This window comes from Ornithorhynchus anatinus, chromosome 16, assembly GCF_004115215.2.
Source record: "Ornithorhynchus anatinus isolate Pmale09 chromosome 16, mOrnAna1.pri.v4, whole genome shotgun sequence".
NCBI classification, from domain to species: Eukaryota; Metazoa; Chordata; class Mammalia; order Monotremata; family Ornithorhynchidae; genus Ornithorhynchus; species Ornithorhynchus anatinus.
In genome coordinates, this window is record NC_041743.1 from 40,574,270 (window position 1) to 40,601,211 (window position 26,942).

The 26,942-nt window shown below is 53.0% G+C and overlaps 1 protein-coding gene across 1 annotated transcript in view; it reads left to right on the plus strand.

The window, feature by feature from the left end:
* Positions 1–26,942, plus strand: part of CSMD2 (CUB and Sushi multiple domains 2) — a 299,960-nt gene that overhangs the window by 178,165 nt on the left and 94,853 nt on the right. Inside the window, 11 exon segments of the mRNA XM_029080287.1 lie at positions 1,497–1,823; positions 4,515–4,709; positions 9,322–9,460; positions 10,911–11,098; positions 12,654–12,842; positions 13,193–13,309; positions 16,368–16,583; positions 18,017–18,205; positions 20,806–20,975; positions 22,083–22,239; positions 22,889–23,080. Of these exon segments, the coding sequence (XP_028936120.1) occupies positions 1,497–1,823; positions 4,515–4,709; positions 9,322–9,460; positions 10,911–11,098; positions 12,654–12,842; positions 13,193–13,309; positions 16,368–16,583; positions 18,017–18,205; positions 20,806–20,975; positions 22,083–22,239; positions 22,889–23,080 (2,079 nt within the window).

Genomic DNA, 26,942 nt, shown 5'->3' on the forward strand with positions numbered 1-26,942 from the left:
CTTTTTGACGTTAGGCCATTAAGCACCTGCGAGGCAGGAAATGGACAATGCAGCTTAATAGGATGGGGAGGGAAGAGAGCATGAAAGCAGTTGGGTAAATCATAATATGAACCATGAATTCAGGATTCCTGCCAGTAATTAGCACAGAGAGTGTTTAAATGAAGGGTTTTAACCAGGGTTCACAGGGTGAAGTGGAAAGAGAAATAATAATAATAGCATTAATTGTGATTTTTGTTAAGTGCTGATTGTTCTAAGCATGCACTACATGCACTGGGGTAGATACAAAATAATCAGGTCAGAGACAGTCCCTGTCTCACATGGGGTTCAGAGTCGAAACAGGAGGAAGAACAGTTGTTGAATTCCCATTTTATAGATGAGGAAACAGAGGGGCAGGTAGGTGAAGTGGCTTACCCGAGGTCACACAACAGACAAGTGGTGGAGCCGAGATCAGAACCCGAGGTCCTCTGATTCCCAAGCCCGTGCTCTATCTACTGGGCCATGCTGCTTCCCTAAATGGCCTGCAGAACCTGGGCCACCCACCTGCGGTTAGCCCAGCTCAGGAAGCGTCCTCGGTCTGGGACCCGCCGTTTCAAGTTTGAAACTTTGCGAGGGGTCAGAGACATTTTGGGCCGAAGGGAGGGGTCCTACCAGGCTTTGTGGCCATTGGAGGGAACAAGTGGCACATCTAAGGAGCTGAGGAGGGGCGACTTCCGAGTGGCCAGAGGGGGACCGAGAAAAAGGGATGAGAAGGGGCAGGGCTTGAGGAGAGAGGGCACTGTCCTGGAGGTCAGCTAGGTGTTTATCCTCTGATTGGACCCCACCCTGGAGGAAAACTTGCAGGGGGGCGAATCCTGGACGGGACCCCCAGCTATGTCAATCAGTCGTATTTATTGAGCTCCTTCGTTCAGAGCACTGTACTAAGTGCTTGGAAGAGTACAATAGAGGAGCTTATAGTCGTATGTGTGCAAAGCACTTTACTATGTACCTGGAATTGTGCAATAGAGTAGACATGAACCCTGCCCTGAAGGAGCTTACAGTCTAGCAGGGGAGGTGGGTGCTAAAATGAATTTCCAGTTGGAGGAAGCGATAGGATTTAAAGAGATGAGCATAAGTGCTATTGGGGTGAATGAGTATGCAGATCCTTAGATGATGCAGAAGTTCTTAAGTGGCAGTAGGGAAAGGAATACAGTGGGGAGATGATGGAATAATCAGGGAAGGCTTCCTGGAGGAGATGTAATCTCTTGGTCCGGAGTCCCAGACAACAATTGAGCTGAGTGCGCTGATGGCATGTGGTTTTAGAAATAGATCAGACAAACTCTGGGGTATTTGGGAGTGTGTTGGCTCGGCCCGTCGGGTTGTAGCAATAATATTTATTAAGCACCTACCGGGCGCAGAGAGACCACTTTACTAAGTGCACCGGAGAGCGTCAGAAGCATGGAACGCCACCCGATGGCGGGGAGTAGCAGCGCTGACCCCTTCCCTTTTTGTCATTGCAGTCTCATGCTTCTTCAACTTCACTTCACCCTCGGGCACGGTCCTGTCCCCCAACTACCCGGAGGAGTACGGGAACCACCTACACTGCGTCTGGCTGATCATCGCCAAGCCAGAGAGCCGAGTACACCTGGCCTTCAATGACATCGACGTGGAGCCCCAGTTCGACTTCCTAGCAGTCAAGGACGGTGGCTCACCCGAGTCCCCGGTCCTGGGGACCTTCTCTGGAAACCAGGTGCCTTCGGCGCTGACCAGCAGTGGCCATGTGGCCCGTCTTGAGTTCCAGACGGATCACTCCACCGGGAAACGCGGTTTCAACATTACTTTCACCAGTAAGTCCGCCCCAACCCGGGCCATTCTCCCGTTGTCCGGGGAGACCCTCTCCCATTTCCAGGGCAGTGCTACAAGGACTCCAAGATAGGATCCCATCCCTTCCCCCTGCTCGGTCTCCCAGAACCATATTGAAGCCCATCGGAATGCCAGGAGAGCCCCTAATCCTCCCCGGGTCCCCATGCTGAAAGCCATAACAACCCCTCCTGGCTTCCCCTGCTGTCCCCTGAGGTTACTACCCACCAATACCTTCAGGGACCATGGGGTTACCACCCAAAAATCACCGAGTTCTCATGGACCTGGAGGCCAGCACCCCGGGAAACATCTGGCAGTGTTTGGGGGAGTTGGCCTTTTCAACATTGCTGCAAGACTGGTTTCCACTCCTGAGATCGGGCAGGACAGAGGGATGAGTGAGATTGAACCCGAGAGGGAGGTGTGCGGAAGGGAGCCTTTAAAGTTGTCCTCAAAAGCCCTGGGGGGCCCCAAGAATTAGGGCCACCTAGAAAATGAGAGAGAGAAACAGAAAGAGAGTGTGTGTGTGTCCAACCCCCAAGTGGGAATGCAAATGGAAAACCTCTGAGAAGCAGACTGGAGAGAAGAGGAGGCTGAGAGGACATGTCTTCAGGATCATGTTGGTTCATGTGCCCTCCAGCTCCGCAGAAGACCATTCAAGACAACGTGCATTGCAGTTGGAGCTAGAGAGAATTGGGTTAGATACAAGGAAGATCTTACTAGCTCTCCAGGGGACTGATCATGAGAAGAGGCAGTAGACAACAGTGGTGGACTCTCTGTCCCTGGAAAACCTGAAAATCGGCAAAGTGGCCACCTGGCCTGCATGGATCCCCTGCCTGGAGACAAGATGATGGACCAAATGAACTCTCGAGATCCCTTCCGGGTCCAAGATCCTCTATTCCCCAGGAGCGCTATGCCACATCACCAAATATTTCACGTCGTCGTCCTCCTGTCCGGCCACTGCCCCCCAGTGCAAAGCTAAGCAGGAAAGTGGGGGTGCCACTTTGAAGTGCCTATAGGGTCACGCTTAGGGCAATCTGAAGGAGAGTGGATGGTAGAAGGTGGCCTGGATCTGGCCCTGCCATGTCAGCCTTTGCCCCCCGCACGGCCTCATTTAAGGGCCACGGCCCTTGCCTGCAGGGCCACCTCATCAGCTGGTGCCAGGATGCTTCTGTGACGTGAACTTGCAGCTCGGAGTCCAATCTGATTACCGCGTGACTGCCCCAGCTCTTGGCATTCAGTAAGCGCCAGATAAATACCATTATTATCTTTATTCTTCGTCTCTCATCCTGGCCCTGGCCTCCTGCTTCCGCCTCCCTGTCCCGGGTGGCTGAAAAGAGAAAAGTCTGATCGATCCTCACTTTCACGGAGTCCTTGGTCATCCTAAATAAAGACCGAAAGCCAGTCTCTCCCTCTCTTTCTCACCCAGGATTGGCAGTTCCCAAAGTCTTAATAGTCACATCCCCTTCTATGTCAATGATCTTCTACTTCTTCCTCGACAAACAGGTAGTCAAAGGCTCCACCTTTCTGCCCTCATGCTCTGGCATAAGTGCTAATGAAACGAGCAGAAGACAGAACAAGGAGCGGAAGGCACAGGCCTGAATGATCAATAACGTCCCCCTGGATAATGGAGAGGACATGATTGTCAAATCCCGACTCTGCCCCTTGTCAGCTGTGTGACTGTGGGCAAGTCACTTCTCTTCTCTGGTTCCCTCATCTGTAAAATGGGGATGAAGACTGTGAGCCTCACGTGGGACAACCTCATTCCCCTGTATCTACCCTAGCGCTTAGAACAGTGCTCTGCACGTAGTAAGCTCTTAACAAATACCAACATTATTAAATCCACCTGAGAGGTTTGACCCAACAGGCTCGCCACGATGCAAAGCTGCCAGCCACTGCTGATCACCTCTATTATCCAGCTCAGTCAATCCATCATATTTATTGAGCACTTACTATGTGCAGAGCACTGTACTAAGCATCTGGGAAAGCTCAGTATAGCAGAGTTGACAATCTAGTTCTTCATCCCCTGGGTGGCTGGAAAAAATCATCCTGAGTCTTTCCCCACAACTGTTTTTTATACGTTCCTCCCGGTCCCAGTCCCCAGATAGAATTGCCAGAGTTTGGAGCTCGAGAATAAATCTCCTAGATCCTGATGGGAGAGAGAAATCAGCGGGAGAAACCAGGGGAAGACTGTGAAGATACACTCTCCAGAGGACTGTAAAAACCAGGCGGCACCTCACCCATCCTGGAGGGTTTGGGAGCTGGGCCGAGGGCAGAGCGATGGCTCAGATGACCCCCCCAAGCTCCCTTTACAGTCTCAGTCTTTGAGACCAGAACTATGGATCCACAGCACAGGCTCGACGACCCTACCCATCCGAATTGTAGGCAGGAGATGTGGGGCTCCTGGGTTCCTTTGGTCAAACCCATCAGCACGACCAACCTACTGTAGAGACGGACACTGGTTCCCTTGGTTTCAAAGAGCCCCTTCCAGATTTCCAATCTGTTGTTTTTAAGTCCACCACCATTGTTAGCCCCCAGTTCCCCAACCATGACCCCAGATAAGAGTGGTGTCATATGGGGAGCAACCATCTGAAGGGTTACAGGGGAGAGGGGGATCCTTGGCTTCCTGGTGGGAAAGGAGATATGCTGCCGGTCTGACACCTCCTCCCCACCCCCTCCAGCGTTCAGACACAACGAATGTCCAGATCCAGGGGTGCCTGTGAATGGCAAGCGATTTGGCGACAGCCTGCAGCTGGGCAGCTCCATCTCCTTCCTCTGCGATGAGGGCTTCATCGGCACCTACGGGGCCGAGACCGTCACCTGCATCTTGAAGGAGGGAAACGTCGTGTGGAACAATGTGGTCCTGAGATGTGAAGGTAACTGTACTGGGAAGGGAAGGGTGGAGGTGGGAGTGGGGCAGGTGGGAGATACAGGATGTCTCCTGGAGAGGGGAAATGAACCAAAGCCAAAGCTGTAATGATGCTCTCCGCTTCTGGGAGACAGTCTGCCCAGGTTGATGGCAGAGTTCCTATCTCTGGAGAGCTTCCAGGGAAGGACAGACACCGTCTGTCCTGGGAAGTTTAGTTATTCTCCTGCCCGGAGGCATGGAGCAGACCATATGGTCTCTCAACTGCCTGTTCTCTCCAAATCCAGAATTCCAGGATTCCGTGGGTCTACGATTTTTTTTTCTTCGCCTGGTTCCGGGTCACGCCCCGTGACCGAAAGCCCAGGCATTTTAGTCCCAGAGCCCTGCTGTGGCTCGGTTTCTCCAGGTTATATTTGGGATTGGACCAAATAACCCACCTTGGGTGAGATAGTCACGGATTCTAGACCCGTCACCCACCACTTGGAAAGCCTCCTTGGGCCCAGAGAGGTGGGAGGGGACTCCAGGGTCCTGCAACCGTGGCGAGAAGGGCGGCATTAAGCTGGAAGAAGTGAACGTGAAGGTCAGAACCATGATTCCAACCACGTCAAAACTCGTTTCTTCTGGCCATAACAGAAGCTCCCTCCTCACTATGGCCCAGAGGCAGGTCGGAAGCCAGGGCCAGGGCCACTCTCTCCTAAGGGGTAGTGGGGTGCTAATAGCCATCACCACCTCTCCCCTTACAGACATAGTGGTCGCCCAATAGTCACTGTGGCCCCTCTTGGTCACCATTGCTTAGAGGCAGGTTGGGGATGGCAGTAGCCGGCAAATATCCGCTCTCTTCTCCTTTTCCTCTCTCTCCCCTCTCCCTCCAACCCTTCCCTGAATGCTCCACCTAACGTGAACCTAGTTCTCTCCCAGATTACTGTGAACCTGAAGTCGCAGCCCCTCCCCATCCTCCCCCATTCCTGTCTCCTTTCAGGACCTATGAGGGACCCAGGGGTCATGAGACTACAGTGGGGAAAAAGAGTATTTCAGTCCTGGGAGCCTAGAGAGTGATTTCAGGAGTCCAGACTTCAATCCCCTCAGACTCAGGTGGCTTGAGCAAGGCCGGGTGTCGGGATGAACTTGGGGGTCAGCTGTTTACCCTCGCCGCTCCCTGACCGGGTCGACCAGGACAACAATTTGGGCCCTTTAAGGGAAAAGAGGAGAGGAGGAAGCTGGGAAATGCAGCTCCCATGCTTTAAAGTTTTGGGTTATCTTTGGGTGCAAAATAGAAGTGAAATGAAAAGTACTCGTCAGGCATTAAAAAGCGGTCCTTCTCCTCTGTTCTCTGGATGACTTCCCAGGCTAGATTTGCAAGTGTTTGAATCCCAGGCTCACTGAGGTCTAGAAAAATCATTTCAATAATTGCCTGGCCGGGTTTGAGAGTTCATGGCAGAGGTGAGAGCCCTGTGCCTCCTCTTCTGGCAAGAGCAGAGCCAGCAGGTTCTTCCTGTCCAGAATGATGTTATTCAAAGCAAACGTGTTTTCAAGGGAATTGACCGCAGGGCTGTTTGTGGCATGAAGATCGGGACTTTTGATTGCTTTAGGTGGCACAGTACTGGATACGTCTCACGTCTGAGCTTAAGAATGGTGTACCAGAAATCATCATTTTCTTGCCTTTTATCTCCCAAAGCTTTGATAGTCCCTTGCTCTTCAATCGTCTCCTTTTTTATTTCCCTCTTTTGCTTAATCATAGTCCCCGGCTTGTCAGGGAGCAATTAAATGCAAATGCTAATTATCTTTTTCTTTTAATATACATAAAATACCGCTTAATGCCAGAAAGAAAATTAAAAGACAAAAAAGCTAAAATCTGAAATGAGTGCCCTCTTTCCCCAGCTCAAAGAGAAGGAAACTGGGAGGTGTTCAGGGGGCATGGAAGCAGCCAGCTGGGAGACATTTGATCCAAAGCTAAAGGGAGACAAGGCCCGACTCCATTTAGTCAACAACCCAGGGAAACAAAGTCACACACACAGTGTGTGGCAATAGCAAAAGAGTCCAGGGCTGGGAGTCAGGAGACCTGGGTTCTAGTCCTGGTCCTGCCACTGTCCTGCTGTCTTCTGTCAACCTCTCTGTGTCTCAGTCTCTTTATCTGTAGAATTGGGACAACAGTACCTGCCTTTCCCTGTCTTGCAGGAATGTGGTATGGATTAAATGAAATCTCTGAGGTAAAAAGTTCTCAATAAATACATTGGATTGAAAAGTGATGTGGGAAAATGTGTTTAAATGCTATCCCAATCGAACCTATTATTGGTGGTAATCAATCAGTGGTATTTAGTGAGAGCTTATTCTGTGCAGAGCACTGTACTAAGCACTTGGGAGAATAGAGTTGATAGACACGATCACCGCCCTCGAGGAGTTCCAGTCTCGCAGAGGAGACCGAAACTAAAATAAATTGCAGTAGGGGAAGCAGCCGAGTGTAAGCGTATGCACATAAGTGCTGGTGGGACATAAGTGCTGCTGGGTTAGGGGTGGGGTGAGTGTCAAAGGGCTTAGTGAGTACGGACCCAAATGCAAAGGGAGGGAGAAATAGATGCGGGAGATTATGATTACAGCAGTAGTAATAATAAAACTTAATTGTAATATTGATCATTTATTCCTAGCCTTCAGAAGAGGGTTAGCTCATTTGGTTGTATCTCGAGGGTAAAAAATGTGTATTGTGCTTCCGTTGAACTCTGGCAACAGGGCTCCGCACACTGTAGATTCCATTGATTGAGAAGGGAGAGGAAGGATCACGGAAAAAGATAGGGAGCTAGGGTTTCTGGGTTTTCCAGCCCTCCAAGAAAATTCCCCTGCTGTGGACCCAAGGCCCCTCCCCACCCCTGCCCCGAGAACTGTGGAGCGGAACCAGAAGATCACAGCCAAGGTGCTCTGGCTACCCACCGTGGTCTGGAAGTGGCTGCGAGCCAGGTGGGACTAATATGTCACCGAGGACCCAAGTGGCCAGAGATGCCAGATAATAATCTCACTGGCCAGGAATTGCATACTCTTCCCGTCGGTGGGGCAGACTGGCCCCCTGGCTCTCTACTTTCTACCAAGCGGCCAGGTGGGGGGAGACAGTAAGTGAAGGGTGGGGGGAGGAGACAAGGAGGGAAATAAAGTGGGGTGGAGGGAAGGAAAGAGAAATGGGGAGGGAGTGAAAGAGATGGCGGGGAGGAGGGAGGGAGAACAGACAAACCAGTGTGCGGGCACCAAATTTCAGGTCCCATTAGAAAGAGGAATTGGCAAAGGCCTCCTTTCATTTGCTCCCCGTCCCCATCCCTGTCAGAGACCTGTGGAAATCATGTGGAGCGATGATTTACCTGGCTGCCGCTTCGTGAAGGCTCCCCGCTGGGCCATAATTGGCTCGTGTGTCTCACATTTTCCTTTCTAAGATCAGGGGGCGGGAAAGCTTCTTTTTGGAGGTGGAGAAGGAGACGGGGGAGGGGGCAGCAGTTCTTCTCGGGATCCACGAACTGCAAACAAGTCTGCAAAGAAACGTGGTTATTAAAAGGGCAGAAGAGACAGTGAAAGGAGACACATGGTTGTTGGAAGTAAGGAAGTGTAAGATGCTTTCCTTCAGTTGCTCTGATCGTGGCCCTTTCTATAAGGATTGGGGTGGAGTATGGCTTTGTCAAGGGGTTAGACAGAGATGCCAAGAAATCTGGACTTGACCCCCCCGCTCTGCTCCTGCCTTGGCTTGCTTTAGAGAAAGCAAAGGTGTAGGCTTATGGCCCCCTGACCCAGGCCTGCTGGGTCGTGACCTTGCCCTTCACTCCTCTTGTCTTCAGTTTCCTCATCTGTAAAATGGAGGCAAGAATGCCTGCCTCTCCCAGCCACCCTGGATTATGGTGAGACAAAAGTTGAAGTCAATATCTCCTCCTTTGGAAGCGATGAAAGGGCTTGATAAATGCAAGGAATTGTCGATGTGGGAAGAGTAACCGAAATGATGAAAATCCGGGTATTGTTCTCTGTGGGAAAGGAGGAAAGGATTCGGGCCATTGAGCTTGAAAAAGAGAAAGTCCAATGAGTGACAAACCTAGAGCAGGAGGAGACCTTGAACTGCCAGATCGCCCATACTCCCAATGGGCCAAGCAAGAGGAAGGGAGCTGTCATTTGCAGCGAGAGAGAGGGATTAGATATTAGGAAGCACTGGGCACAGGCTACCGAGGCAGACTGTGGGTTAGCCATCCTAGAGACGTGGGTTTCCCAACGAGGCAGACTCCCGTCTTCCAGCCCAGAGGATCAGTCACTATCCTTCTCCTCATCAGCAGCACGGATCGAGCGCTTATTAGATACAGAGCACTATAAGAGGGGCTTAGAAGCAACCAATCGAAACAGAGGCCCTGGTCCCTTCTGGTCATTCTCCAGTTGCAGCCCCAGAGACCTCTCCAGGCCTGGGATGGTTCTTGTTCCTCAGGGAGAGGGAATGTGTCTGTTTATTGTTATATTGTACTTTGCCAAGTGCTTAGTACAGGGCTCTGCGCACAGTAAAAGCTCAATAAATATAACTGACTGACAGAAAGTCAGGTTCTACTCCCTCTCCCCCTTGATATTTGACTACCTCCTCCCACACACACAGACCTGGTTTTCCTCTCCCCCAGCTCCCTGCGGCGGTCACCTGACTTCAGCAAGTGGCACCATCCTCTCTCCCGGCTGGCCAGGCTTCTACAAGGACTCCTTGAACTGTGTGTGGGTGATCGAGGCCCAGCCTGGCTACCCCATCAAGATCACGTTTGACCGGTGAGAGCCTCCCCAAGCAGCTGGTGGGCCAACTGAACCTCTTCACCTTCCAGTGGGGGAAAAGCACGGGGCTGGGGATTCAGGCCACCTGGGTTCTGGTCTTGCAGCATGGCCTAGGGGAAAGAGCCCAGGCCTGGGAGTCAAAGACTTGCGTTCTAATCCTGGATCCACCACTTGCCTGCTGTGTGGACTTGAACAAGCCACTTGACTTCCTGGGCCTCAGTTTCCTCATCTGTAAAATAGGGAGTCAGAACAGGGAAAGGGATTGTGCCCGAAGTGATTGTATTATATGTACCCCAGCACGTAGCACAGTAGTTGGCACATGCTAAGCACTTAATCACAACTGTTATTAGGGTTGTTATTATTTGGGTGACCTTGGACAAGTCACTGAAACTCTCTGGGCCTCTGGGCTCCCTCTCTGGAGAGTGGGGAGAATGATCATTCCCCCTCCCCCATCATGGGGGTGGGTAAGGATGAGTGAACTCTCCAGTGGGGCATGAAATTCAAGCCATGAGTAATGTCAATAATAACAATAACTAATACCCTAGCGGGGGTTGTGGGGAAGAAGAGGGAACAACCCTCCCTGGATTGGCTATCCCCTTGGGGCAGGGACCTCCCAAGCAGCCATTTTCACCGCCTCTCATGGCATGGGATCCGATACCGGCTAGATATGCCACTGGCCCGGCCACTTGGACCGAGAAGCCTAGTGGATAGAACATGGGCCTGGGAGTAGGAAGGACCTGGCTTCTAATCCCGGCTCCTCCACTTGTCTGCTGGGTGACCTTGGGCAAGTCGCTTCACTTCTCTGTGCCGCAGTCTCCTCATCTGTAAAATAGGGTTTGAGACTGTGAGCCCCATGTTGGATTATAATAATAATAATAATAATGTTGGTATTTGTTAAGCGCTTACTATGTGCCGAGCACTGTTCTAAGCGCTGGGGTAGACACAGGGGAATCAGGCTGTCCCACGTGGGGCTCACAGTCTTAATCCCCATTTTACAGATGAGGTAACTGAGGCACCGAGAAGTTAAGTGACTTGCCCAAAGTCACACAGCTGACAAGTGGTAGAGCCGGGGTTCGAACCCATGACCTCTGATTATGTCCAACCTGATTAGCTTATATCTATCCCAGTGCTTAGTACAATGCATGACACCCAGTAAGTGCTTAACAAATACCATATGCAAAAAAAGAGAAGCCCTGCCTTGGCCCAGAACCACGGGACAGCACAGACTGAGGCACAGAGAAATTAAGTGACGTGCCCAAGAACGCACAGCAGGCAGGTGGCTAGGGCAGACGGATGTCTTGTGATATGCAAATGACCTCCTCTCTCCCAGATTCCCGGGGGAAATTAGCCACTGCTAGCCTGAGTCCAAGCTTGTTCCCCCACTGGGAAAGGCCGAGGACTGCCCTCGTGTTTGACGAGCCCGTCTCCTGCCCTCCGCCCCCGGCAGATTTAAAACGGAAGTCAACTACGACACGTTGGAGGTCAGAGATGGTCGCTCCTACTCGTCCCCTCTGATCGGCGTCTACGACGGGACCCAGGTACCCCAGTTCCTGATCAGCACCAGCAATTACCTCTACCTCCTCTTCTCTACGGACAAAAGCCACTCCGACGTCGGCTTTCAGATCCGGTACGAAAGTAAGTACTGAGGGCGGGCGTGCAGATTACTGTGACTTCAGAGCCGGGCCAAGGCCCCTCTGTCCCTGCGCCGCTCCTCCCGCTAGGCAGATGGCCTGGGTAGCCCAGAGCCTTCCGGAGTCCAGGTTCTTCTGTTCCTTGTGCGAGTTTCTTGGGCCTGTGGAGTGACTGAGGGTGACAGCGAGGTAGCCAGGGCAGCGAGCGGGGCTGAGCCTGGATGCAGTGTCTGCTTCTAAGGTGAACAGGGGCTGAAGGAGGAACAGGAGGAGAGTCCTCTTGGCTTCCAACAGGGGTGGCTCTGAGGTTCCTTGGGTGGCCAGCAGACACAGTGTCTGGGGCCCCCCGGCAGGGTTTCTCTAGAAGCTCTGTTTTTTTGGGTGTTTGTGGTGTTAGGGAGGCTCTGGGGAGTCCCGAGATTGGCCAGCAGCAGCCTCTCTCCCTCCTAAGCAGGTCTAGATTGGCACCGGGGACCACGGTGCCTGCTAGGTAGGCAGTCTGGGTACCCCAGAGCCTTCCAAAATGGGCCCCGACTCTCCGAGAGATTGTCAGCATTGGCATCGGGATTGTCCCTATCAATTTTTTTCTTTCTCGGTGTTTCTTACCTGCCTCAGACAGTGGCGTTTAGGTGGAGGGAAGAGATGAGAAAGCAGATGCAAATACTCTTTCTTGTCCCTCTACTTCCCCCTCTTTCTTGTCCCCCGTCCCAGGGGTTGCATGAGCAAGCAACCGCCAGGGCAAGGAAAGGAGAAGCAGCGTGGACTAATGGATAGAGCACAGACCTGGGTTCTAATCCTGGTTCCGCCACCTCTCTGCTGTGTGACCTTGGGCAAGTCACTTTACTTCTCTGTGCCTCAGTTACCTCATCTGTAAAATGGGAATTATGACTGTGAGCCCCATGTGGGACATAGACCGTGATCAACCTGATTAATTTGTATATACCCCAACATTTAATACAGGACCTGGCACCTAGTAGATGCTTAACAAATACTATTTAAAAAAATAGATGCTGGAGTGGAGGGATGGGGATGGAGCATTTTTGTTAAAGGGTTGGGGATGGGAGGTTTCAGGGGCTGAGGCTGAGAGTCACACCTGGACCACTTGATAGAATTCGTCTCCTTCTCCCCTCAACCCCACCTCAGTCTTACCTCCCCCAAATCCTCACTTTCTGCTCAACCTTGTTGGAGGGCCTGGGAGGTGGTGGAGAAGGGCGATGCAGTTTCAAGCTGCTGGGGCTCCAAGGGCAAATCAAACCCTGATTAGGGTCCCCCAAAGTGAAGTGAGCCATTCCAACCCTTGCAGGTAGGGACCTGAGATTACCAGCCGCAGTCTTTGGGCCAGCAAGTGTTTCGAACAACACGTCCACCCCCTCACCCCCCATTGTCGCTCAGTAAATACCGGCACCCTCCTCATACCCTCCCTTCAAGAAGAAGCCCAGAATGATCTCTAGGGTGTAGATCAAGGTGGGTGGGTAAGTGGCTCTTAGCCAAACTGCCCTGGGGAGGGTCCAGCAGGCCCATTCGGATGCCGAGAGCCCACTGTGGCCCCTGGCTTCCAGCTGTAACCCTCCAGTCTGATCACTGCCTGGACCCCGGGATTCCAGTCAACGGGCAGCGTCATGGCAACGACTTCTACGTGGGTGCCCTGGTGACATTCAGCTGTGACCCTGGCTACACTCTGAGCGACAGCGAGGCCCTCGAGTGTGAACCCAACTTCCAGTGGAGCCGGGCCCTGCCCAGCTGCGAAGGTAAGAGCCCCGCCTGGTGGTTGGGGTTGCAGGGCGAGGAAGGAAATGAGAGGGCTCGGGGTTGGGCTGGGGCACTGCTTCCTTGGCTCTTTTCCTGGAGGGAATGAGACTAAACGGGATGTGTCATAGGCTCCTGAGTTTCCTCTTGGGGAACTGGACAGCCGAGAGAGGGGTTTGGGCAGTTCCACTACAGTCCCGCATCACACCCCCTCAGGGAGGCCAGGGCCCAGCTCTGCCCACCAGCCCTGCCCACAGGCCCCAAGTGCGAGCTCCCACAAGGCCTGGCACACACTTAGGCCTGCCCAGGTGGGTCTGGGCGGGACCCCACTGAAGCACTTGGGGTTTTGCAGCTCTCTGCGGCGGATACATCCGAGCTTCCGGAGGGACCATCTTGTCTCCAGGTTTTCCTGACTTCTACCCAAATAACCTCAACTGCACGTGGGTGATCGAAACGGCGCACGGCAAAGGTGAGGCCCCCTTCCATCCCCCGCGAACCCCGAGGTCAGGACAGGCTCGGTGAGGACAGCCTCATTCTTGGCTTCTTCCTGGCTTGGCCGTGGGTGTGGATTTGGGAGTGGATGCCCTCTTGTGCGGCCCCTCCTTGTGTCCCCAGCCCACCCTCTCACAACTCACACAGCCCTTAATCTCAGACCATCCCTGCGCCTGAGATTGGTTTCCCCATTTTATAGAAGAGGATCCGAGGTTCCGGGGAGATTAAATGACTCAGCCAGAGTCACTCAACACACCAGCCTGAGATGAAAACCCAGGTCACAACCTGCCCTCTTGAAATATCCACCTCAAATTGGTAGAGGGCTGTCATTTTTCCAAAGCGCTGTCACCATCAGTGGTCTCCCTTCATCCTCACCACATGCCCAAGAGTTAGGGAAGGGAGGGGGTTGTTATTGCCATTTTACAGAGGAGGAAACTGAGGTCCATTGGCCTGGATCTCTTCTCCTTCTGATGCTGAATTACAATGTGATCCTCCATCCTGAGGAACTGGTTGTCATGTGGGGAGGAGGAGGCAGGGTCCGTGGGACGGCACTGGCTATAGTAGAAAGGGTCGGAGTAACAACTTGGGTGTCAAGACTATGAGTTTGTCGGAAAGCTCACTGCGGGCAAGAACATGTCCACCAACTCTGTTAAATTGTATTTTCCCAAGCTCATGGTGTTCTGTCTCAGATGTCCATCCTAGAATTCTATGGGGAACCAAGAGCAGAATCGCCTTCCTTGATCCATTCCTAACCATCAGAATGGGCAGTTTGCAGTCCTAACATCCTCTCTGGATCCCTAACTCTCCTTCTAGTAAACCCCATCCTGGATTCCTCGTCCTGGAATTTATCCAGAGCCCTCTTGGACTTGCTGAAAATTTCAGGCTGCGGCAACGTATTTTCTCCATCCGCTGTCCGCTGTGCATTAGTTCATTTTGTCTTCACTGGAACCCTGGTGGATCATGAGGGGCAAGAATTATTCTCCCCATAGTACAGATGGGGAGTCCGAAGCCCAAAGAGGGAAAGCGATGGGCTCACAGTCACACAGCGGAATCTGCTGCTCGATTATGCTGCTGAAGGGTCAGGCTGGACACTGCTGCGTTTAGAAGCGAGTCCTCTAGCTAGGCAGCCGTCACACAGTAAAGACGCCGGCAGCCAATCATTGAGTGTCATTTCTGTCCCGATAATGAGAAACTGAGGCATCCTTGGACAATGTAGCCACCAACCCTAATCGTTACTGGATTTTTTTTTTTACTATTCTGTAGCTGCACTAATATCAGCAGTAAAACGTTTTTCAAGCGAGATAACCGGGTGGTAGTTTAAACAGCTTTTCTCAGCGCCCAAAGCTCTAATTGACATTAGAAGCTAATGGGCTATTAGGTTCCTCTAAAAAAAATCTATTTCTGAGGCACATACATGCCAAACAGACCTTTTTTTTTTTTAATCCAGGTGCTATGTGCACATTTTTACTGGGTGGATACAGTGGCAATTAAAGGGATGCTGTAGGTTTGGATTTAGGGAGAAGTTCCATATTTTCCATTTGGGCCACCTATGAATTCTTCCTTGATAAGCCGCTCCTGAGATAGGGGCACACTTCCCCAGTTCTCAAAGCAGGATGGGGCCTAGCCAAAAGCACAGAGGACCATGTCCTAATAAATATGGTACTTGTTAAACGCTTACTATGTACCAAGCACAATAGTTAGCGCTGAGGTAAATACAAGCTAATTATATGAATACAGTCCACTCAGGGATCACAGTGTAAGGGGAAGGGGGAAACAGGAATTGCATCCCCATTTTTGAGATGAGGAAACTAAGGCAGAGAGGAGTTAAATGGCGTGCCTAAGGTCACCCAGCAGGCAGCTGACAGACCCAGGATTAGAACCCAGGTCCTCCGACTCCCAGGCCAGTGATTTTTCCACAAGGCCATGCTGCTCTTCTCTCTTGCATTAAGCACTTAGGATGGTGCTCTGCTATCAGTAGATGCTCAGACAGTATTACTGATGGATTGACTGTATTACTGATTAAATGACAGGGCCCCAAAGGGGGCTACCCATCACTGCAAGGGATTCAGTGTGGCTATTGTGCCTCCACTTCCTTATGACCCAGTTCATTCCCATAGACCACTGGAAACACTGATCCCTTTTTTCTTTATGGTTGTTGTTAAGTGCTTACTAAGGGGCAGGCACTGTACTAAGCACTGGGTTAACCACAGGCTAATCAAGCTGGAAACAGTCCCACGTGGGACTCAGTCTTAATCCCCATTTTACAGGTGAGGTAGCCGAGGCATAGAAGGTAAGTGACTTGCCCAAGGTCACACAGCAGACAAGTGGCAACCCCAATATATTAGCCTCTGGCCCTGCCTGCAGAAACCTGGGAAAGGAAGGCTAAGGAACAGATTTACTGAGTCCTCATGCGTGGAAAGGGTTTACGTGAAGAGCCGTTCCCCACGATCGGCCATTCTCCACGAATCAAGACGATAAGCCCCATGTGGGACAGGGTCTTTGCCCAGCCTGATTATCTTGAATCTCTCCCAGTGCTTAGTAAAGTGCCTGTCACACAGTAAGCACTTAAATACCGTTAAAAAAAGAATCAGAGAACTGAATAATGGGAGATAAGCTTTAACTGCAACAAGAGAAAGGTGGTTTAAATGTACAAAAGAACTTCCAGACTGAAAAAGAGCACAAGGAAAGATGATCAAGGGAGGAGAAGAGGCTCCTCCTCTAGAAATATTTTCCAAATGAATTGTCATTGGGGGACATGAAGGACTTAGGCCTGAAGGCAGGGGATTGGGACAGACGACCTCTTGAGTCTTCTCTGTAGACTGTAAGCTTCTTGTGGGCAGGGATCTTGTCTGCCAACTCTGTTGTGTCGTACTCTCCACAGTGCTCCGCACACAGTGAGTGCTCAATGAATACCACTGATTGATCGATTCCAGTTCTGAAAGCCAATGGGGTCAGTGTCCTCGTGGACACTGAGCCACTGTCATCGTCTTTCCCCACATTACCCGACCCCTCCCCACACCCGCACCCTGCCACAGGCGTCTTCTTCACTTTTCACACCTTTCACCTGGAGAGCGGCCACGACTACCTGCTCATCACAGAGAACGGCAGCTTCACCCAGCCCCTGAAGCAGCTCACCGGCTCCCGCCTCCCGGCCCCCGTCAGCGCAGGCCTCTACGGCAACTTCACCGCCCAGATCCGCTTCGTCTCTGACTTCTCCATGTCCTACGAGGGATTCAACATCACCTTCTCTGGTAAAGGCCGTGGCTGCACCTTAACCCCAGGATTCACCGAAGGCCAACTGTGCGCAAAGCCCTGCGCTCGGCGCTCGGGGCAGACGCGAGGGAGACACAAGAGACAGACATCCTAGGAGTTGGGGAGGGCAGGGATCTTGTCCCCATTTTACAGGGGAAGAAATGGAGGGGCAGAGAAGTGACACAATTTACCCAAGGTCTCACAGCAGGTTGAAGGCAGAGTCGGAGTTCGAACCCAGGTCTTCTGACTCCCAGGCCCTTGCTTCTTTCATTAGGCTGTGCTGCCTTGTGTTGGATGAGAATCCCTGAGGTAGTCGTTTTTCACTTCCAGGAAGCCTCCTCTTAGCAAAGCTGAGTGCTGACAGGAGAACCCCTCCCATTATTTGGGGAGAGGGATTAGGGTAGAAGTAAGGGACAATTTCCCTAGGTTGGAAACTGAGGGGATTAAGGGAATCTCATCCCTGGGGAATTTTTTAAATGTTGGACAGAGCCTCACCTACCTAACCTGCACAAGCTCTTGTCTTTGTTCTTTCCTGTGCTCTCCTAAATTGCTCAGTACAGTGCCCTGCGCGGGGTACATGTTCAATCAATGCTACAGATGGGTCACTTGATTCACTGATTAGCTGCAATCTGAGGTGGAGGCAAAAGGGTGGACTGGGTGAACTCTGAAGGTTTTTCCCACAACCTTTGCTGGCTCCGTCTTCCTCATCGATCCCTCCCTACCAAACATGAGGCATCACCAGAAGCACATTTATAAACCTTTGGCCAGTACTATCAGGGGCAAGAGTTGGGGGGACTTAAACCCTCGAGTGAAGCCTGATCCATCTGTGCTTTCCTCTGCTAGACTTATGACTTTGACCCCTCCCTTGACAGACCAGAGAGGGAAGTGAGTTCACACCCACCCCAGCCTGACACAGAGAGGAGCCCTTTCAGGAACAACTAGGAACTGTCTGGTCTAGTGATAGAACACAGGCCTGAGAGGCAGTGCACCTGGACTGACGAGGAAGCGCCTTGAAGCTGAAAGGGGTGACCTTGTTATCTTGGGGACCCTGAGCCAGCGACTGGATTAGAGTTGGGCCTCGCGGTCCCCAAGTTCCCCGTCTTTTGCTCAGCCACATTATCTTCACTTTGTCTTACTCATACCCTTTCTCGGTCTCTTTGTCTCTCTGTTTCTCCCTGCCCCCTGTGCTCTATCGCTCGCTCTATCTCTGTGTCTCTCCCTTTCACTCTTTCTCTCCCTCTTTTCTTCTCTCTCCCTGTTTGTCTCTCTCCTTCCCTCCCACCTCCCATCTCTCTTCCTTCTCGGCTTCTCTTTGTCTCTCTCCCTCTCCCTCCCTCCTTCCCTCTCACTCTCTTCCTCTCTCTGTCTCCTCTCACTCTCTCCATCTCTCTTTGCCTGTCTCCCTGCTGGTCTCTGTCCATGGGTCTCCCAGAGTATGACCTGGAGCCCTGTGAGGAGCCCGAGGTGCCGGCCTACAGCATCCGGAAGGGCCTTCAGTTTGGCGTAGGCGACGTCCTCACGTTCTCCTGCTTCCCTGGCTACCGGCTGGAGGGGGTGGCCCGCATCACGTGCCTGGGAGGGAGGCGGCGGGTGTGGAGTTCGAATCTGCCAAGGTGTGTTGGTAGGTGGTCATGTGCTTTCATTTTGCTTGGTTAATAACTTTTAATAGCGGCGGGAAGAGCAACCTCCCTCTCCCACCCCCGCCCCTGCCCCGGCCCCATGGCCCCCGTCCAGTTACTCTCCTCCCTCCCGCCCCTCTCCCTACCCCAGGTTCTGCCCCATGGATTAAAAGGCCTGGAGGGCAAGCACCAAATGAGATACCGGGGTCGGGTATCACTTTATCGCCTTCAGGGTCCCCAGGACAGAGGACCTCAGGGCCAAGGGAGATGAAAGCCGTCGATGAAGGCCGGGACTGGGGCAGGGGCAGGGCCGGGCCTGGGCAGAGTCAGGCCCAGGGGTTTCTGGGAGGTTGGTGCAGGGAGATGAGGGACCAGCGAGCCAAGCGGTGGAAACGTCGTTTCCTGTGAGAGGCAGCCCTGGGGAGTGTCTTTCCTTGGGCCATTCTCAGAATGGGAATCCCTGTCTCCAGTGGCCTTAGGCCACTGGTCAACCGTCTGACTGCTTGCTGGACCCCCAGTGAGTGAGTGCCTCTTCAGGAGCGGGTTGGGGCTCTCTGGGGCAAGGGGAGCGCTTGGTGCCAGGAGGTTGATAAGCAACCGTTGGCTGCCCTGGGTGGATCACTGGGTAATTGGTGCCTGCTGGCTTCACCCCCTGCCTCTCCTTTCCCTTTCCCCTCGCCCCTTCACCACTTTCCCGAGCCCTTTTCCCTCCTTTCCCCTCCAATCCAAGTGGTCCGGGGCCCCTCTGGCCATCTGTTGCCTAAAGGTATTTGCTCAAGGATGGAAAACTTGGTGTACCCCAGCTGCCCCTCCAGGGTGAGCCCAGAGGAGGCTCCAGGTGAATGGCAGGGGACGAGCAAGCCCGCCGCTGGGAACGGAAAGTTGGGATGCTAACGGGTCCCAAATCATAAAACAAGGGCACGTTTTTTCCCGGCTTTTCTGAGCTGCCTGAGCTCGGGGGTCATTCACAGGGGGAGAAATGATTTTTGATAAACCAGCTCTGAGTTGCCTGTTTCCTCTCCTCTAAAAGGATAAGTTGCTCAGAGCTGCTCCCAGCTGAGAAGTCTTTGGAGGGAACAGTGGGGAACCTCACATCCAGCCAGCAACCAAATCAAAACGCAACCCCTCCAGAAACCAAACACAGCCCTCGAGTCTCCCTGAGTGGAAGTGTCTGAGTTTTTTTCGCAGCGATTTTGAGCCCCGCTGCCCACCCAGACTCCTTTTTGGGAACAGCTCCACCGTACAGAATGTACTGGGGCGGCTGTTGTGTACACACCTACATTGGAGAGGGGAGAAAACCCAGCCAGCAGACTCATTGGAAAAATAATATGGTCTGCACGTAGTAAGAGCTCAATAAATACCACTGACTGGTTGAATAATACTACCATTAATAATGGTATTTGTTCAGCACTATGTGTCAACTACTCTACTAAGTCACTTAACTTCGTGATGCCTCAGTTTCATTCATTCATTCGATCGTATTTATTGAACGCTTATTGTGTGCAAAGCACTGTACTAAGCACTTGGTTACATTATAACACTCAACGGACACATTCCCGGTATAATCTGTAAGCTCCTGTGAACGGGGATCGTGTCTAACAACTCTGTTTTATTGTACTCTTCCAAGCGCTTAGTACAGTGCTCTGCACACAGCCCTCGATAAGTACCATCGATTGCCTGATTTGGATCGAGTACATGTTGCCTCTCCACCGTCTGCATCTGACCCGATTATAATGCATCTCTCTCTGTGCTTAATAATAATAAATAGTAAATAATAATTGTGGTGTTTGTTAGGCGCTTACTATGTGTCAAGCACTATTCTAAGCGCTAGGGAAGATTCTAGGCTATCAGGTCAGACACAGTCCCTGTCGTACACGGGGCTCACAGTCTAAGTAAGAGGGAGAGCAGGGGAATGAATCCCCCTTTTACAGATGAGGGACCTGAGGCCCAGAGAAGTGAAGTGACTTGCCCAAGGTCACATAGACAAGAGACAGAGCTGGAATTAAAACTCAGCTCCTCCGATTCCCAGCCCTGTGCTCTTTCCAGTAGGCCACACTGCTTTTCTCAAAGCAGCGCTTGGCCCATTAATGTTGCTATTTGTTAAGTGCTTACTATGTGCCGAGCACTGTTCTAAGCGCCGGGGTAGATACCAGGGGAATGAGCTTGTCCCACGGGAGACTCATCCCCATTTTACAGATGAGGGAACTGAGGCACAGGGAAGTGAAGTGACTGGCCCACAGTCACACAGCTGACAAGGGGCAGAGTCGGGGTTAGAACCCATGACCTAGGTTCTAACTCCTAGGCCTGTGTGTTTTCCCCTGAGCCACGCTGCATTATAAGGGCTTAACTTATGCCCCAGTTACTGTGATCGCACACGCACCACCGCCCACCCACACATTTCCCCCCGTGGGGCATCCTTACACCGGTTCTTGCGGGGGGCTCCGCGGATGTGCCAATCCAGCAGAAGGAGAGAGAGAGGGAGGGAGGGAGACGGAATTGGGCGATGCCCGTGGAGGTTGCAGCAGAGGTCCTCCCCGGCCCCTCCCCGGCGGGCCGGGTGGCCGGTAATCCGCCGCCGCCGCCGCTCTGTGTCTCCTCCCAGCTGACTGTGGCTCATCCGTGAGCGGCACCCAGGGGGTCCTGTTGTCCCCCAACTTCCCAGCCAACTACAACAATGGCCACGAGTGCATCTACTCCATCCAGACCCAGCCTGGGAAGGGCATCCGACTGACCGCCAAGACTTTCCACCTCCACGAGGGTGACGTCCTGAAGGTAGAGCCCAGGGCACGCCCCGGCCGGCGGGCCGAGCGCGGCGATTCGGGCCCCGGGTGGAGCCGCGGGGGGGGGTCGAGGGTACGGGGGGGGCACGTGGGTGTGGGCACCCAGGCGTTACAGGTCCCGGGGCCCGATCCAGGGCTGAGTGCCGGCCGATTGGCTGGGGCACATCGCAGGGAGGCACTCCTCCTCGGGAGGAGCTTGTGCCCGTTGCCAAATTCCCAGAGGTGCCACTAGCCCCGCCTCCTCGCAGGTTTCCATTCAGTCATATTTATTGCGTGCTTACCTCGTGCAGAGCGCTGTACTAAGCGCTTGGAAAGTACAGCACTCCAAGGCCGGAGACTGCGAGGGACCTGGGACCAGGACCCCCAGACCCTTCTCCTGACACAGCCTGGGGGCCTGAGCTCTGTACGGGAAGGAATGGGATGAGGGGCCTCTGTCTCTCTCTCTCAGTCTCTCCCTACCTCTCTCTGTGTCTCTTTCTCTCTGCCCCTCTCCGTCTCCATATATCTTTGTCTCTCTCCCTGCTCCTCTCTGTTTTCATGTAGCTCTCCCTCTCTCCCTGTCTCTCCTTTGTCCCTGTATCTGTTTTCCTGTCTCTCTCTGTCTCTCCTTGTCCCTATGCTTCTTTCCCCCATCTCTCTGTGTCCTTTTATCCCTGTCTCTCTCTCTCTCTGTCTCTCCCTCTCTCCATCTCTTTCTGTGTCCCTGTATCTCTGTCTCTCTGTGTGTCCCTGAGAGTCTCTGTCGCTCCTTGTCCCAGTCTCTCCATGTGTCTCTGTTTCTCCCTGTTTCTACGTCCGTCTCTCCCTGTCTCGCTCCGTGTCCCTTATTTCTGTCTTTTTCTGTCTCTCTGCCTCTGTGCGTCACTGTGTCTCTGCCAGTGGTACTCCCCAAAAGCGTCTGAAGCCGCACTAAGTGGATCTGGGAGCGACCGGTGGTGGGGAGGGCCCGGGAACTCACTTGGCTGGTGGCCCCGGGGCTGCCGCGTTAGGAGCCGTCACCCTGGGGGGGTGGAGAATCGGAGAATGGACCGGGCCCACAGCCCCCACCCCAGGTGACCCGGGTGTCACCACCCCTCCAAGGTCCCTGCTCTCTCTCCAGGTGTACGACGGGAGCAACAATTCAGCGCGCCCGCTGGGGACATTCACTGGCTCGGAGCTGCTGGGCCTCACACTGAACAGCACCTCCAGCAGTCTGTGGCTCGACTTCATCACTGACGCCGAGAACACCAGCCAGGGCTTCCAGCTGCAGTTTGTCAGTGAGTGTCCTTCAACGGCCTCTGGCCTCTGGGACAACTGTGGAAGTAGGAATATCAGGGGCAGCAGCAGCTGTAGTCACGGTAGCCACCTACTAGTTCCTGTAGTCATATTAAGTTCTCGCTGCATGCAGAGCACTGCCCGAAGGGCTGGGTAAGAATGCACGAGGGGAAATTATACGAAGCAAACAAGTAAACAGTGCTGCTGTGTACGTACGTGCTGAGGATAAGAATTCGATACCTAAGGGCTGGAGTCAATTAACTGTGGAAGAATTCCTGGAGGAGGTGGGCTTCTAGGAGGGATCTGGATGTGGGGAACATTGGAGTCTGTCTGATGTCAGGGAGGGATTTCCAGGCCGGGGAAAGGGCATGAACGAAGGGACAGAGGCAGAAGAGTCAAAAGCCCGTGTCAATTGGCAGATGAGCATGGGAGGCCCGAGAAATGCGAGCCGGTGAGCAGGTGAAGGGAGCCGACGGGTGAGGTGGAGAAAGCACCAGGGAGAAGGTCCCTCCTCGTCTGTAATGGGCAACCAGGTGTCTGCTACCCTCGGCCAAATTGCAGTCAGCTTTGAAGGAGCAGAGGGCTCCGAGAAGCTTTGCCAGAAATGGCGGGGTCCCTCCAGCGGTTTCTTCCTGCTCCGTCCCCTCACAGGTTTCGAACTCATCAAGTGCGAGGACCCCGGCGTCCCCCAGTTTGGCTACAAGGTCCACGATGGAGGTCACTTGGCCGGCAGCTCGGTGTCTTTCAGCTGCGACCCCGGATACAGCCTGCGCGGGAGCGGGGAGCTGATCTGCCTGACCGGAGAGCGCAGAGCCTGGGACAAGCCACTCCCTGTCTGCGCAGGTACGGCCGGCGAGGGTGGGGCCCGTGGCTCTCCAGGAGGGCGAGGGCGCGGGCTCCGGCCCGCCAAGTGGGTGCTCATCCAGCTTGGTATCGGTCCAGCCACCTTTGAGGTTTCCTGAGTGCACGGTGAGTCTAGAGAGCGCCGGGAGAGATTATCTTGTGAGAAGCAGCGTGGCCTAGTGGGTAAAGCGTGGGCCTGGGAATTGGAAGGACCTGGTTCTAATCCCACTTGTCTGCTGTGTGACCTGGGACGAGTCACTCAACTTCTCCTTGCCTCAGTTGCTTCGTCTGTAAAATGGGGATTGATCGTGAGCCCCATGTGGGACGGGGACTGAGTCCAACCCGATTTGCTTGTATCCACCCCAGCGCTTAGTATAGTGTCTGGCAGATGGTAAGTGCTTAATAAATACCACCATCATCATGATCTTGTATCTTTCCCAGTGCTTAGTGCAGTGCACGGCATCTAGTAGGTACTTAACAAATACCACCATTATCATTATGTCGGGCTGCCCTCTGTAAATTTTCAGTCTGTCGAGGAAGGCTCAAGAGCTTGGAGTTGTCCGTCAGGGGACGAGAAGGTCGAAGGTGACTTGGTAACTGACTTCAAGGCCTTGAAGGGTTTTTCCAAGGTTGGTGCAGACCGGTTCCCCTTATCGACAGAGGACTGAAAGAGGAAAGGCCACAGATGACAGTGGTGTGGGCACGTCGTAAGCACTCACCATGTGCTAAGTGCTGGTGTTGAAGCAAGATAAGCAGATGGGACGCAGCCCCTACCCCACAAGGGACTCACAGTCCAATGGGAAGAGAGAGCGGCCATCTCATCCCCATTTTACAGATGGCGAGGTTCAGTGATTTGCCCAAGGTCACACAGCAGGCTAGGGGCAGAGCTGGGACTAGAACTCCAGTCTCCTGGTCCCCAGTGCTCTAGGCCCTTTCCAGTAGGGTTTTTATGTAGAACAGATGCAGCAGATCGGGGCCCTCTGGCTCTGGGTCTTCCTCCCCGCTCCCCACTGGTGGGGAAGCCCACGTTCAAGGGCCGAGGGGATGATGGGACAGATGGGGCCATGTGGACCATTCCAAGAAACTGTCTCTATGGCCCGCACCTGCCATGGGCAGCAAGACTGGTGCCACCCTCTGCCAGCTGCGGAGAAGAGCTGCAGCAGTGCCGGAGAGTCCGGCATCCGGGTCCGTCCCCGTCTTCTTCCCAGGCACCCAGCCCACCCCTGCGGCCTGGGCAGAGGCCGGTGGATGGATGGATGATCCGAGTCACAGACTCCTGGCCCAGGGTACTCCGGCCCCTCAGAGCCCAGTCCCCACAGAGCTGTCATGGGGGGAAAGCAATGATGGCTGCCCAGGCGGCTTGGGTCAGTACCGGCCTCCCCCTCCCCGCCTACCCGCCCTCCCCCATGAGCCGGGGGCAGAGTAGGGGTGGCTGTCTCGCCCTCCTGGGCCGAATTGGGGTGAACGGCCAATCGTGTGGCCCACTGGCCCCCGTCATTCCACCACAGCTAATTGCGTTATTTTGATCTCGGTTTACAGCACGTTAATGGGTGTTTTATGAAAACATGTTGAAAGGGCAACACATTAATTCTTTGTAAGTCCATTTAGCAGGTGCACAAAGAAAGCATCTTATTTCTTCCTATGAATCATTTATAAAGTCTCCTGTTTAAAAGAGTGACTCTCCTCTGCTCGATGAATTGGAGAGGACTCAGTTCTCACCGACGAGGGACAGGGTGAGCTGGAGAGGGTCGAAGATTGCGATCTGGGGTGCGGGGGGAGAAGAGAGTGGAGATCTAAGAGGGAGAGAGCTGATTGAGGGCCTTAAAGCCAGTGATCAGGAGTTTCTTCTGCTCAAGTGATTTTGGAAGGGGAAAAGGGTAGGAGTCACAGGTAGAAAGAAGGCAGATTTCTTTGGGAGAGATGAGGTAGAAGGAGTGAGTGGAGGTTGGGGTGGGTGGGAGGTGAGGGAAGACCAGGGAGCTCACACCTGATCATCTGTGTGACTTTGGGCAAGTCACTTAGCTTCTCTGTGCCTCAGTTACCGCATCTGTAAAATGGGGATTAAGACTGTGAGGCCCACGTGGGACAACCAGATTACCTTGTATCTCCCCCAGCGCTTAGAACCGTGCTCGGCACATAGTAAGTGCTTAACAAATACCATTGTTATTATTATTATTATTATTATTACCTGATGGTCTCCATTTGGTCGGCAAAGACACTGGCAAAAGCCCATCGGGGCAAGAGGAGGGACATGGGGGCACTGGGGGATTCAAGGGAGAGTTTAAGGTCTGGACGAGTTTACGGTCAGTAGGACAAGTGCTGGAGTGGAGGAAGTAATCTGAGGAGATGGTCCAGAGCAGAAGGTTGGTGGTGCAAGGTTGGAGGGCTGGCGAAGCGAGGGAAGGCAGAGTTGAGGGCGTGGGTTTGTGCGGGAAGAGAGGGGAGATTAGGAGTTTGATCCTTGGGGAGCAGAGGGGAAGCAGAAGGGGTCTAGAGATTAGTGGTCTCGGGAGACAGGACGGGGGTGGTGTGGTTGAGAAGACAGGTCAGCTTAGGCAGAGCCCCTGTCCAACATGGTAAGATTGAGGTAAGGTGAGGTAAGGAGAGCAGGCCCAGACCGTCCCCCTTTTCCTCAGCTCCCCCTCCCCTTCACGTCATCCCGACTCGCTCTCTTTGCTCCACCCGCCCTCCCCGCCACAGCACTTGTGTGTATATGTACATATCTATAGTTCTGTTCATATTAATGCCTGTTTACTCGTATTTATGTGTATATATCTATAATTCTATTCATTTATACTGATGCGTGTTTACTTGTTTTGATGTCTGTCTCCCCCCTTCTAGATTGTAAGCCCAGTGTGGGCAGGGATTGCCTCTCTTTATTGCTGAATTGTACTTTCCAGGTGCTTAGTACAATGCTCTGCGCACAGTAAGGGCACAATAAATATGACTGAGTGAATAAATAGTGAATAGAACACAGAACTGGGAGTCAGGGGTCCAGGGTTCTAATCCTGGCTCTGCCATTTGCCCAGTGTTTGACCTTGGGCAAATCACTTAACTTCTCTGGGCCTGAACTGAACTGTAAAATGGAGATTAAGTACCTGTTCTCCATCCTACTTCTGTGAATCCCTTGTGATTTGTTTGTGTCAAACCCACTGCTTGCCACAGTGCTTGGCACACGGTAAGCTCGTAACAAACATCATGCTGGAGTAGGTACAAGGTAGTCAGATCAGTCACGACCTCTGCTCCACACAAGGCTCACAGATGATGATTATTGTATGTTAAATACTGAACTAAGCAAAGAATGATTATTATTTAAGTACTAAACTAAACAAGGGGATAGGTACAAGATAAGCAGTTTGGACAGTCCCCCTTCTACTTGGGGCTCACAGTCTAAGTAGGATGGAGGACAGGTATTTTAATCCCCATTTTACAGATGAGGTAACCGAGGCACAGAAGTGAAGCGACTTGCCCAAGTTACCACAGCGAGCAGGTGAAGGAACCAGGATTAGAGCCCAAGTCCACTAACGGGTCCGTGCTCTTTCTGACAGGCCACACTATTTCTAATGGAAGCTGGGGAGAAAAGCCAAGGAGAGAAGGTGGCTTCTTCCCATTTCACAGATGGGGAGAACAAGGACCGGAGCAGTCAAGTGACTTTCCCCAGGTCACCCAACCAGCCAGGGGCAGAGCTGGAACTGGGACGCGGGTCTCTGGGCTGGTTGTTTCCACAAGGGCCCATTGCCTGGTGGAACCACTTACAAAGCCTCTTCCTTTCAAATCCCCTCGGTAGCCAGTGCAGCCCCTCCACACCTCCGTGGCCGCTCACTGGGGACCGGCAACTGGCTCTTTGGCCTTTGAGTCGGGG